Genomic DNA, 12,516 nt, shown 5'->3' on the forward strand with positions numbered 1-12,516 from the left:
CGACAGTGACAAAGAGATATGAAAGATCATGACGAGTCACCATTTAATCATAACGGAAGCAAACGCAACAGAACAGTACAGTTGATGATCTCTGAAGGGTTACAACGAAATATGGCCACAAGTTCTTTGGTTGTTGTCACAGAAAATGGGTTTCATTACCTAGCCTGTAACTTGTATAGCCCAATGAGGTGTGTACAGATAACTCAGCTCAGAGTGTTTTTGGTTTTAATACGCATTTAATCGTTCTCATGACCGTCAATGTGATAACTACAGGAAATAAATAAAAAATGAAATACCACATTCGACTGGAGTATTTGGTTGTTTTTGGTTTTCCTTATATAGCACCTTGTTTTTTTAATAAATACATTAGAATATCACCATCTCTGTACAAATGGATTGTAACGCACATTTCCAGTATGGGAACGTGGCCACAACATCAGTATGTGATTGTGAAAAAGACTAAAGGAAACAATTTCTCTGTAGTAATAACACCAAGTTTCAGTATAAGTAGCTCCTTTTGAAAGCCTGCATTTATTGGCTGAAGATAATCTTTTAGTTTTAGTTTTGCGGCAACTATGAAAGTCATACATATTTAACCACCTGATGATTGTTTTCCGTGCTTGAAAAAAGGTTAAAACAAAAAAATATTTAAATACTGGACTGGTTTCCATGGCATTATTGTTGTGGCCAATCAGAGCTGATCTTTCTACTATACTTCCTGTTTCTGTTTAAGACAGTTTTGTAACAGTTATAAAATACACGTACAATACATCAAGTTCAATACAATTTACAAGGTTAATGGCTTTGATTCATTGATACTTGGAGGAGAGGAGACAGCGTTATGGGTCTGTTTGCATGCAACCTTATTCAGTTCAGAGACCATGTACATTGCTGTTAGGACTTTATTGTGACAGTACTCAAAGTCAAAAAAACACTGAAATGTATACCTTTATAAAACCCCGACATGAAATCCTACGAGCTTCACGGTCGCCACGGAAACGCGGTAGTTACCCATATACACCTGGACGAGGTGGAGAGCCAGGTCATCTCTAAGTTACCTTACGACAGGAAGTGAGGCACAGGAAGGGGCTTGACTAGGGACATGTACAGGTGGGAAGGGTGCGGGGGCTGGGTGAGGGCAGACAGAGGAGGTAGAATGGGTGAGACGAGTGGAGAGAGAGCAAGAGACAGCGGGGAGGAGCAGGGGGGGGTGGCGGGGGCTTGAGAGGGGGTGGGGGCAGGGGGCGGTAGTTTGTCGGCACCTAAGGCCGTCTTAACGCTGTAGAAGAACACAGTTTTATTCTGCTCGAGGTTCCGAACTCGAGCTCCGTTGTCTCACAGTCGATCTTTTGCGGTTCTCCTTGGTCGCGAGAGTTTGTGTTTGTGTTCTAATTGGCTCTTCTTCTCCTCTTCACGTCCGTCACTCTGTTGGGAGGTGTTCTGTTCCCTGGGCATGTACTTGAGTGAGTGCATGTCGATCTCACAACAGCATCTGTGTGTGTGTGTTTGTGTATGTGTGTGAGTGTGAAGTCATCAATTTAATTTACATATTATCGGCCATGTATTCTCTATGTGTGTCTTTAAGTGCATGAGTGTGCATGTGTGTGTGTGTGTGTGTATGTGTCAGACTGTGAATGTCCGAGTCAATGTCAGTGTATGTGTATATTTCTAATGTGTCTGTGTGTCTCTTTCGGTTTTAGTTTTAGCCCTGGAAACACACAGGTCCCACTTCAAAGCCAAACTTCTGGTTGCTCTCCCCAAAGTCTGTGATCTTGACGTCCAGTAAGGGGAGTTGCTCCACCTGTGGTGTGTTCACCTCCAGAACTGTCCTGTCGAGCCCTTTACGATACTGGAGACACGGAGACACAAACGGAGTCTTGAGACACAGGCGGATTAAACGATTATAGATCATAAGCTTCAGGTCTACAGACTAAATTCAGTGATTACCACTGATGTTTGTGCTTCGCACAGACCTACTAACTTAAGATCTGAGCTAACTAAAGCTGTATTTGTCGCCCGCTTGTCTATCTGTCTGTCTATTTTGAGCTTCCCACCAAGGTACTCACAGAGCATCCGTCCACGAGAGCCTTGATGTAGGGGCTGGTCTCGTAGCTGAGATCCTCCTCGTTGGCGCCCTGGAGGTGGAGCGCCCTCTTGTGGTTGTTCTTGGCGGTGCCGTCGGCCCAGGCCGCGGAGCGCTGGCAGTGGTAGGTGAGGTTCTGGCGGGCCTGGACGCTCAGCAGGCGTAGGAAACCGAGCTGCACCACGCCGACGGGCTCACCGTTGGAGTCCACGTAGGAGAGCTGGGGGGGGGGGGGGAGGGAGGAGGTTAGAGAGACCCGGAGAAGAAGACGACGAGAGGAGGAAGAGAGGGAGAGGAAAGGAGAAGAATAGAGGAGGACAAGAGGAAAGGAGAGGGGATTGGCGGAGGAGAGGGAGAAAAAAGAAATGAGAGAAAAGGTAGAGGTAGGTGTGGAGAGAAAAGAAGGAGAGGAAGAGGAGAGAAGAAGAGAATATGAGGAATTGATGAATGTTCCATGGTTAGTGAAAAAGAATGTCCAGAGAAAGCTTCCATGTTGTGAACCCCATGTACTGACCTTGCTGCCTGTTGCAAACTGACTGTACCAGGAGCCTGGAGTCTCCTTGATCCACGAATTCATCTTCACCTGCCAAACACAGGGTCACATGTATAGCTCAACACTGCATTTCATGTTGATCAAAACCCATAATTCACATATTTTTGAATTATTCTATTAAAATAAAGCTATAAAATCTATGTGAGAGCTTAAATTTTTCAAGATTTCAAGAATGATTGAGACTGGAGTTGGTTCTTACTGTGTCAACGTTCTTGCTGGGGTACAGGCAAGTCTCCCCTCCTGCGGTGAAGTTACAGAAGACCTTGAAGGAGTCTCGGGAGCAGCCCTGGTTGGGGTCGATCCAGTACTCTCCTGTAGGGGGAGCCAGAGAGACATACTCAGGTGCCGGTCCTCCCCTCCATCCCTGTCTCATTCCTTCACTCCCTCCATCCTCCCTCCCTTCCCTCCATCCCTCCTTTCTACAATTTCTCGGCCAATCCTACATGTTTCCTTCATCCAACCGTCCTTCCCTCCATCTTGCCCTCCCTAAAACTACACCCTCTCAACCAACCAGCCACCATCTCCCCCCCCCTCCCTCCCTCCATATTCCCTCCCTCTTTCTTCCCCTTTCCTTCCCTCCCTCCATCTTCCCTTCCCCTCCCCTCCCTCCCTCCCATCCTACCATCTGGCTTGTCTGGCTGACTGAGTCTGAGGTCCTGGCAGGTGCGAGCGGGGCTCTCCTGGGTGCCCAGGGGGAACCTCATGGTCTCGATCTCCTGTCGGAGGGAGTTGAGCGAGCCGTAGATCTCCTCCATGCCCTCCGTGCCCGTCAGGAAGTCTTTGCCCGTGGCGTCGGCCGCGCCGGCCTCGGCATCGGACTCGGCGAGCATCTTGGAGGCATCGATGGAACGCTTGGACTTCTTGGGGATCTGGATGGGGAGTGGCTGGATGACGTCGCCTGGGGGGCCCTGAAAAGGGAGGGGTGGAGGGGTTTAGAGGTTGTGACGAACTCTGTGGTGTCAGGTATGATGACTGTGGTGACAGGATCTGCTTCTGTCAGTTTTGCAACTGGAGGAGGAGAGGAGGGGTACTCACTGGAGCTCCAGGAGGTCCCTGGACTCCCTTCTCTCCCTTGGGACCAGCACCACCCTGGAACACAAGCAGAGGACACACTTCAGAATGACCTTTAGTGATGCAGGATCTCAAGTCTTGTCACTACACCATGGAGTACGTGGTAATGGTGGGAAAAGTCGTTTACGGTGGGCCCTTCTCTTTATGAGGCAGCTACACTCTGAGAGCAGAAACAGCTGTTTACTCACGCTTGCACCCTTGGCTCCTTTGATACCTTGAGGTCCCTGTTGAGAAGAGAAGTTGTGTTACTGTGATGGTCAACATCAAGCAAGGAACTGCAATACACCCACACAGGTAGTGTAAAATAATAGCTGATCTATTCTTCAGTACACTCATAAATCAAATAGAACGCCATCTCTAAGGTTGACAAGGCTGGTACTGGGGGATGAGGAAGGGATGAGGGAGGAGGATATGGTCGTGGTGGTGGTGGTGGAGTTACTCACAGGCAAACCAGCAGGACCAGCAGGTCCCAGAGGACCAGTTCCACCAGGCATACCCTGAAACACACCATCACAGGTTAGAAACACCAACCTGAAACACACCATCACAGGTTAGAAACACCAACCTGAAACACACCACCACAGCTTAGAAACACCACCCAAAACACAGCATTAATTAGGTTAGGTTAGACTTCGAGGCCAACAACCCTGAAATATACAAATGTCCATAGATGCTGTTTAAGAGACAGGTCCAGAGGCAGGTGTCCAGGTGTGACTCACAGTTTCTCCCTTGGATCCAAAGGTTCCCTGAGGCCCTGGCAGGCCCCGGTCTCCCTTCTCTCCCTGCTCTCCCGGGGGCCCGATCAGCCCGATGAGACCGGAGTGACCCTTCTCTCCCTTGGAGCCGCCATCTCCACGAAGCCCTGGTAGACCGGGGGGACCCTAGAGGAGAGGAGCGTACTGTTATAGCTCTCAACATAACCAACACAGGGATTCAGGAATCACAAATTTGGCTGGTACAATGTTGCAGGTATATGGAGAAAAGAACAATCTAGAATAGCAGAGTTGATCTCACCAGGGGTCCTGGAGGTCCCTTCTGTCCTGAAGGACCCGGAGATCCTTGCTCACCCTGGAAGAGATGATGAATCATAGGTGAGAAACATCAGTGGTAATAGGAATTTACATGGGTGTGAGAGGGTATACAAGTGTAGGGGGTTTAGCTAGTGGTGGCTCAGGGGTCAAGGGTCAGGGCTCAGGCCCTCTCTCTCACCACTGATCCAGGAAGGCCTCTCAGACCCTCAGTTCCTGGTTTGCCTGGCTGACCCTGGGGTCCGACTGGTCCTGTCTTCCCTGCGGGGCCAACGGCACCTGGGTCTCCCTGGGGAAGGAGAGATAGAAAGACAGATGGGGGGGGGGGAAGAGAGGGAGAAATAAAGAATGTGTGTGAGGGAGAGAAAGACAGAGAAAAAAAGAAAGGAAGAAAATGAGAAAAAGAAAGAAAGACAAAGAGAGAGAGAGAGAGAGAGGGAGGGAGAGAGAGAGAGAAAATAGTCAGATGTAACAGAGCTCTAGTGATGAGGATTGGCCCTATCAGATAAGGATGTCCATGAGGTCTAACAGCATCTGCTAGATCTTGGCGACCAAAGCTACATTTCTTATATCAACGTACATCAATAACATCAATTGACTAATCGATCATATTGTGGCTCAGTGTGGTTCAGGGGATAACATCATCAGTGGGACCTCCTACCTTGGTTCCCTTCTCTCCCTGCCGTCCCTCTGGTCCTCTCGTTCCAGCCAGACCCTAGTGACAGACAAACAAGAGATAAGGTAAGTCATTCCCAGGTAGTCATTATAGTATTGCAGGGTCCCTGTCCTCCACTCATGTAGGAGTGACCATGTGTGTCAGCGAGGTGAGGGCTGAGGTCTTACCCTCTTTCCAGGAGGGCCGGGTGGTCCGTTCTCACCAGTAGGTCCAGGAGAGCCCTGTGGGAGAGAACATGGTTAGAGTCTTCATAGAGGAACAACTTGGAGAACATGGTTAAGGTCTTCCTTTGCGGAACAACTATGAGAACATGCTTACAGTCTTACTTTGAGGAACTACTATGAGAACATGCTTACAGTCTTACTTTGAGGAACTACTATGACAACATGATTAAGGTCTTCATAGAAGAACACCTTGGACAATCTGGGTACGGTCTTACTTTGAGGAACAACTCTGAGAACATGCTTAAGGTCTTCATGTAACAACAATAGGTTAGTTAACAGGTTTGGGGTACTCACAGCTTGTCCTTGTTCACCGTCCTCTCCTCTCTCTCCCTTCGCTCCATCTTGACCCTGAGAAGAAGAAAGTAACAGTGTTGTAACATATACAAGACAGGAAGTCAATCATACAACACAGGAAGTAACTCACACGAGACAGGAAGTTACTCATATGAGACAGGAAGTGACATACAGAAGAAAGGGGGATTCACACAAAGTGATTGACACAGCAGCAGCATTATACTGATGATACTCACTCTGGGGCCCAGTTCACCAGGGGGACCAGGATCGCCAGGGAAACCAACAGGGCCCTGAGGAAAAGAAAACAATGTAGAGCTACAGTACAATAAATCTGTGTGTTGTGTGTGAATGTTGTGTGTGTGTGTGCAAGACGTACAGGATTTCCTTTAGGTCCATCATCTCCTGTAGGTCCTCTTCCACCTGCTGGTCCAGCAGTGCCTGGCTGTCCCGACTCTCCCTTGTCACCGCGCTCTCCGCGAGGGCCCTGCCATTGGACCACATGCCTGTCAATCACTCAGGAAACGATGCATCGTAATGCAGAAAAACCACAACCCACAATGATATCCGTAGACCCAAACTAGGGACTGTGTTATTGGACAATAGCTCTGTCAGTCACTCAGGCAAGAACATGTAATGACTGTGCTATTGTGAAGTACAAAGAGCCTGATCAACACCATCGAGACAAGTTAAGGGAGTACAACGGTACTTAGGAATGGTTTGCTGAACCCAATGCTAGTTTCCTCAAGGATCACAATGACTCTTGCTTAGAGACTTGCTGCTCTTTTTGGTTAGTGGTAACTGATTTAAACTGTTGTATTCGCTGTGGCATATTCTATTTTAGTTAATCTTATTTTTATTTTACTGTTGCTTGCTTTTTGTACAGGTACACTTGCACTTAGAGATTCATGTTGTTTAATTGTAACTTGCGTAACTACATGCTCTTATGGTTCTTCCCTTTGGCACTTATCTTTTGGTTGTTCACAATGTGTGCTTCTTGTTTTGGCTACCCGCAATGCTTTGGGGCTATCTTGTTGTTATTATCAGTGACCTATGCACTTTGTAAAGCTCTCTCTTGGAAGTCGCTTTGGATAAAAGCGTCTACTAAATGAATAAATGTAAATGTAATGTAAATGTAAGTTACTGAATCAGGAGGTCTGAAAAGAGGATATGAGGTGGGAGTTAGTCAGAACATTTTGAGGGTCTAACCTTCTTTCCTGGCTCTCCTCCGATTCCAGGGGGTCCACCCTCACCAGGCTCTCCCTGTGGACACAAACAGTTCAGCTCTTAATGCTAGCAACATGCTAACAGAACGCTAACAACATGCTAACAGAATGCTAACAACAGAATGACATCACGCTAAAAACATGGTAATAACATGCTAAGATGTAACAATACCTACTAACAGTTCAAAACATCTTAAATACATTTTAAGAGTGCATAGAAATATACACTTCATCATTCAATCTGATAATGACCAATCGATATGTGAATCTTCCATACCTTCTCTCCGAGGTTACCAGGGTTACCAAGACCACCAGGAGGGCCTTGAGGACCCTGAGTGAGATAAAACAATATCAAAAAGATATAAATCACTATCTTACCACCAACATAATCAATATGACGGAAATAGATTATACATCAATCACCATTACCACCACCAATATACCGATACCTATATAACCGATACGATAGTCAAAGATATGTTATTATTAACTTTTCCTACTATAATTTCAAAACCCTTTTACTGTTTTACTGATGCTCTAAGTGTGTGGATGAATAGGTGTGTGGACAGGAAATAGATAACAGGAAGTGGATAACAGGAGGTCCCTGGTCAGATCAGTACTCACATCGGCACCGCTGGGGCCAGCAGGGCCACGGGGTCCAGGGGGCCCGGGAGGACCCTGGAAACACACACACACAGTATGGTTAGGTTTTCATATAACATAACATATCACATCCTTTCAGTGAAAACACTTTCAATTCACTTCTCATCACAGTATGGCTTTTCCATAGAGATACAGGTGTCAATATAAATAAACATAGTATGCTGTCTACAGATGTGATATACTGTATTTTGGTGTGGAGCACTCACCATGGGTCCCACGTCTCCTGTCTCTCCCTTCTCTCCTGAGGGTCCAGGCAGTCCCTACAGACACACACTCTGGGTTAGACCAGCTGTGGACCTGCCACATGATGCTATAGACCTGCTCCTGGAGGAAGTGTGTGTAAATCATATCAGCCATCTTGGAATGGTTTGCCGTAATCGCAGGAACTGTCCAGAATCAAGTGTGAGGAATTTACACACTCGTTTGGGGCTCAATCTGTAGGGTCAGTGTAAAGGTAGCAGTCTATAGACCTCAGTCTGTAGGGTTCAGCCAGCAGGGGTCAGTCTACAGGGGCCGGTCCGTAGTGGTCAGTCTATAGGGCTTAGTCAATGGGTGGCAGTGTAAAGGCCTTCAGTCTTTAGGGGCCAACCTATAAGGGTTAGTCTATTAAGGCCTATAGGGGTCAGTCTATAGGGGTCAGTCTGTCCTACCTGCAGTCCGATAGGACCGGGGGCCCCAGGGAATCCTCTCGTTCCTTCATCTCCCTTGGCCCCGAACGGCCCCTGCTGTCCCCTGGCTCCTGTCTCACCATCAGCTCCCTGGAGGCCAGCAAAGATGAGGGATGAGGTAAAAGACAAAATCAAATGTAAAGCAACATCCCAAAAAACTAGAAGGGAATGTTTTAGAATAGAGATAGAGATTTCCAATTGGCGCCACTAAAGTTGTACAATACAGTCTGGTGTCAGTAATGACAATCAGTATCAGATATCAATAATATGGGTAATTCTTCAGGGATTGTTAACTTACAGCGGCACCAGGCTGACCCAATGGACCCATAGGCCCTGGAGGACCAGGAGGTCCCTGTCAACAAACAAGCAAACAAACAAACAAAGATCAACTGTCAACCTTCCAATCAGGTCAAAAGTATTGTGATACTTCAGATGCAGGGGGAACTAGAGACTGATTAGAAGGCTGTGATTCCAGCTGTGTTATTGGTAGTTATGCTGTGATGTCACTCACGTGCTCTCCCTTGTCACCCTTTCCTCCCTTCTGGCCGTGCTCTCCAACCTCTCCCTGCAAACAACAACACACGACCATGGTCACAACACACACCACAGCAGACACAGCCATGGGCAAACTCTGGATGGATGGAGAGATGGATGGATGGATGGAAAGATGGAGGGATGGATGAATGAATGGATGGATGGATTCATGATGATGGATGGATAGGTGGTGGTTACTGACCTTGTCTCCGTCCTCTCCGGGAACCCCTGGAGATCCAGCAGGACCAGGCAGACCCACTGGGCCTTGGACCCCATCACGACCTGCTGGCCCAATCGGCCCTTTCTCTCCCTGGGGGAGGGGAGGAGGAGAGAGAGAGAGAAAAAGAGAGAGAGGAGATGAACAGAGGAGGTAGAGAAAGAAGAGAGTGAAGAGTAAAGTATGAAAACAGGGGAAAGACCCTCACTGCATCCTAACAACATGCTGATGAAGCAGCAGTACTCACGGGTACTCCCTTCTCGCCAGCGTTCCCAGGGGGCCCCTGAGGGCCTGGTCTTCCTGGGGGGCCCACAGGGCCGGCTGTGCCAGCCTGGCCTCTCTCCCCTGGGGATCCCTGTTCAGGAAGGTGGGGGGGGGGGGGGCAGGTTACTGACAAGAACATGGGATCTTCCCAAGAGTCGATCTGCTTGGTATGGTCACTAAAACTGGTTTCAGAATTGAGTTGACTGGTTACATTTTCATGTTTTAATGGTAGGCAAGATCTTGCTTTTGAGGTGAGGGTTGAACTCGATTTTGACATACTGATCTGATGTTTGTAAATAATGTAACTTTAGTAAATCAATGTCAACAGTGTCTGAGACTTACAGCTGGCCCAGGAGGCCCTGCAGGGCCTTCACTTCCTTTCAGTCCTCCGCCTCCCTGTGAACAGACATACAAGAGATATAACACTGCATACGAATGACATAGGCATACAAAACCCTTCAGTGCATAGGATCAATAACCCTTACCCTCTCTGTGAACATACATACAGGAGCTATAGCACTGCATACAAATGACACCCATAGGAAGTAAGAAAATGTTAATACCAATATAATGCTTCATACACATGGAATAGCCATGCATAAGTCAACAGTACATCGCACCCATAGGTGTCAGGGTGTTACTGCAATAACAATGGATGTCTAATCGAATTCTGAGGACTTTTTTAGTCTCTTTTTTAGGCTATTGACCCTCCCTTCAGCTTCCCAGAGAAGGAATCACCCCCCGTGAAATGGAGGCCAGCCCAGAGTGCCTCCTGTGCTGCTCACCGGGGTGCCAGGCAGTCCTCTCTCTCCAGGGAAGCCTCTCAGGCCTGGGGGGCCGTCCTTTCCAGGGCCTCCGGGGGGACCAGGGTCTCCCTTGGTGCCCTCCTTCCCTGAGGCTCCAGACAGACCCTGCTCTCCTGGGGGGCCTGGGGGCCCGGGGTGGCCGCGCTCGCCCAGGGGCCCTGTCTCACCTGAGGGACCCTGGAGGACAGAGATGATGAAGAGACAAGAGAAAGGTGAAAGAACAGTAATGAGAGAGATGAGAGAAAAAGAAGAAAGAGATGAGAGAGAGATGAGAAACAGAGATGACAGAAAAAACAGATGAAGGAGAGACCAGGTTGACACCAGAGGTCCAACCTACACCCTCCATCTGAACCGTACGGTGGCGGACATGTCACCCAGGTATCTAGGTATCTCACCTGGGGTCCCACCACTCCAGGAGGACCTGGTGGTCCAGTCTTGCCTTGGAAACCCTGCAGAGGAGGCCACAGGGAGTCTTAGTGAGGTACTGTACATTAGGATCATTGGTACTTGGTAGGTTAAGGGGTTCAGACATGGAGGAAAACAGACGTACAACTTCTCCTCTCTGGCCGGGGTGTCCAGGCAGTCCATCCTTTCCTGGGGGGCCCTGGAGAGAGAGAGAGAGAGGTAAAAGAAGATAAAGGTAGAGAGAATGTGAGAAAGAGAGTGGGAGAGAGAGATAAAGGTTAGAAAAAATCCAGCAAATAAAATCAAGACTGAATGACTGATTCTTTGCAGTGATTCTTACTGGAGGTCCCTTTGGTCCGGGGAAACCGTTGGCACCTTGAGGTCCGGGGAGTCCCTGAAACACAGAACCATCAGAGGTCAGGGGTCAGACACAGGGAATAAACACAAGATCAACAAACAACACGTATACAATAAGTAAAGCACAAGTAAACCACAAGTAAACAACCTACCCTCTCGCCTGGTGGACCTGAGGGGCCGTCACTTCCTGATGTTCCCTAAACAAAGAAACAAACAAAAATATGTAAATGATCAATTTAGAGGCCAAAGACCATCACACTTACATAAATGGATCAATAATATGATCTCTTTCAAATTCTACATCCAGTGACATTTTTCAGAAACAATAAACTAAATGTAAACTCCTCCTATTCCACGATCGTCATATTTATGTGTGACAGATGATTCAGTAAGTTGACGTGATGAGGTTACCTTGGCTCCTGATTTTCCCGTCGATCCTCTGGGCCCTCTCTGGCCCCTGGGGCCCTGTTGGAGAGAGACCACACTCAGTGAACACTCCCCTCTATCTATCCACAATAAGGGTATCTATATGAAGTCCATGATCCACTACAGGAGGAAATGAAGTGACTGAAGTCTCAGCGAGTACAGCGGATCACACAAACGTCAACACAGTGTGGATTAGCGGTGATGTGTTTTGGTGTCTCATTTGACCATCATCATAAGTCAACATGTCTGACAGTGGGATGTGGATGATGGAACGGATGAAGTCGATCTTTACCGTGGGTCCTCTTTGTCCTCGCGGTCCAGACTTTCCAATCAGACCCTGAGGAGACAAAACCCCAGTGAGACACAGACGTCCTCATTGTCCGTCTGTTCTGGCAGAGGGATCTCCTGGATTGTCTCTAACAGACCATGGTTACAGACTCCCTTTACTTTCTGAAGGGATGTGCTCAGTTAGGTGGAAGATTTCTTGTTTTTTAGACTTGACAGTTTGGATGTTTTGATCGAGGATCTTGTTTTGAAAGGTGAGGATGGACTTTGTTATTGTTTGGAGCAGCGGTCTTACCCTCGCTCCCTTCTCGCCGTTGGAACCAGGGAATCCTGGGAAACCGAGGGATCCCTAGAGAGATAACACACACTTACAATATATATACAATATATGGGAATTCAATATAATAATAAACAAAATACAATATATGAATTGTATATGTAGTGCAAATAAATACACTTGATTTATTATGGGTACAGTCGATGCATACAGTCAAGAGAGTATATAGTCAGTCACCAATCCACTCAATACATTATCTGTCCAGGAAGAACATTATACTGTGTATATTGTACTGTCTATAGTCATTATCATAATTGTCAGTTTTGATGCCATGGTAACTGCGAATGGTTAACATCAAGTGTGTGTTTATGTATATTGTCTATGTTACCTTAGGTCCCAGTCTACCAGGGTAACCAGGAAGTCCAGGAACACCAAGTTTTCCCTGGAATCAGATAAATCAAT

At 47.5% G+C, this 12,516-nt stretch overlaps 1 protein-coding gene across 7 annotated transcripts in view; it reads right to left on the reverse strand.

The window, feature by feature from the left end:
• Nucleotides 1-216: 216 nt before the first annotated feature.
• The window catches only part of col11a2 (collagen, type XI, alpha 2), a 43,207-nt gene continuing 30,907 nt past the window's right edge, over nucleotides 217-12,516 (reverse strand). For all 7 annotated transcript variants that reach the window (XM_047019188.1, XM_047019191.1, XM_047019189.1 and 4 more), the window contains 35 exons: nucleotides 12,443-12,496; nucleotides 12,073-12,126; nucleotides 11,785-11,829; nucleotides 11,478-11,531; nucleotides 11,219-11,263; nucleotides 11,050-11,103; nucleotides 10,855-10,908; nucleotides 10,700-10,753; nucleotides 10,284-10,481; nucleotides 9,841-9,894; nucleotides 9,482-9,589; nucleotides 9,220-9,327; nucleotides 8,995-9,048; nucleotides 8,782-8,835; nucleotides 8,466-8,573; nucleotides 8,022-8,075; nucleotides 7,777-7,830; nucleotides 7,430-7,483; nucleotides 7,136-7,189; nucleotides 6,306-6,413; nucleotides 6,166-6,219; nucleotides 5,930-5,983; nucleotides 5,579-5,632; nucleotides 5,397-5,450; nucleotides 4,917-5,024; nucleotides 4,722-4,775; nucleotides 4,427-4,588; nucleotides 4,151-4,204; nucleotides 3,896-3,931; nucleotides 3,672-3,725; nucleotides 3,259-3,544; nucleotides 2,836-2,948; nucleotides 2,598-2,666; nucleotides 2,067-2,303; nucleotides 217-1,849 (listed from right to left, as the gene is read on the reverse strand). In XM_047019188.1, the coding sequence (XP_046875144.1) occupies nucleotides 1,703-1,849; nucleotides 2,067-2,303; nucleotides 2,598-2,666; nucleotides 2,836-2,948; nucleotides 3,259-3,544; nucleotides 3,672-3,725; nucleotides 3,896-3,931; nucleotides 4,151-4,204; nucleotides 4,427-4,588; nucleotides 4,722-4,775; nucleotides 4,917-5,024; nucleotides 5,397-5,450; nucleotides 5,579-5,632; nucleotides 5,930-5,983; nucleotides 6,166-6,219; nucleotides 6,306-6,413; nucleotides 7,136-7,189; nucleotides 7,430-7,483; nucleotides 7,777-7,830; nucleotides 8,022-8,075; nucleotides 8,466-8,573; nucleotides 8,782-8,835; nucleotides 8,995-9,048; nucleotides 9,220-9,327; nucleotides 9,482-9,589; nucleotides 9,841-9,894; nucleotides 10,284-10,481; nucleotides 10,700-10,753; nucleotides 10,855-10,908; nucleotides 11,050-11,103; nucleotides 11,219-11,263; nucleotides 11,478-11,531; nucleotides 11,785-11,829; nucleotides 12,073-12,126; nucleotides 12,443-12,496 (2,958 nt within the window). In that variant the 3' untranslated portion in view covers nucleotides 217-1,702. The remainder of the gene's footprint in view (nucleotides 1,850-2,066; nucleotides 2,304-2,597; nucleotides 2,667-2,835; nucleotides 2,949-3,258; nucleotides 3,545-3,671; nucleotides 3,726-3,895; nucleotides 3,932-4,150; nucleotides 4,205-4,426; nucleotides 4,589-4,721; nucleotides 4,776-4,916; nucleotides 5,025-5,396; nucleotides 5,451-5,578; nucleotides 5,633-5,929; nucleotides 5,984-6,165; nucleotides 6,220-6,305; nucleotides 6,414-7,135; nucleotides 7,190-7,429; nucleotides 7,484-7,776; nucleotides 7,831-8,021; nucleotides 8,076-8,465; nucleotides 8,574-8,781; nucleotides 8,836-8,994; nucleotides 9,049-9,219; nucleotides 9,328-9,481; nucleotides 9,590-9,840; nucleotides 9,895-10,283; nucleotides 10,482-10,699; nucleotides 10,754-10,854; nucleotides 10,909-11,049; nucleotides 11,104-11,218; nucleotides 11,264-11,477; nucleotides 11,532-11,784; nucleotides 11,830-12,072; nucleotides 12,127-12,442; nucleotides 12,497-12,516) is intronic.

Source organism: Hypomesus transpacificus, chromosome 4 (assembly GCF_021917145.1).
Source record: "Hypomesus transpacificus isolate Combined female chromosome 4, fHypTra1, whole genome shotgun sequence".
Lineage (NCBI taxonomy): Eukaryota > Metazoa > Chordata > Actinopteri > Osmeriformes > Osmeridae > Hypomesus > Hypomesus transpacificus.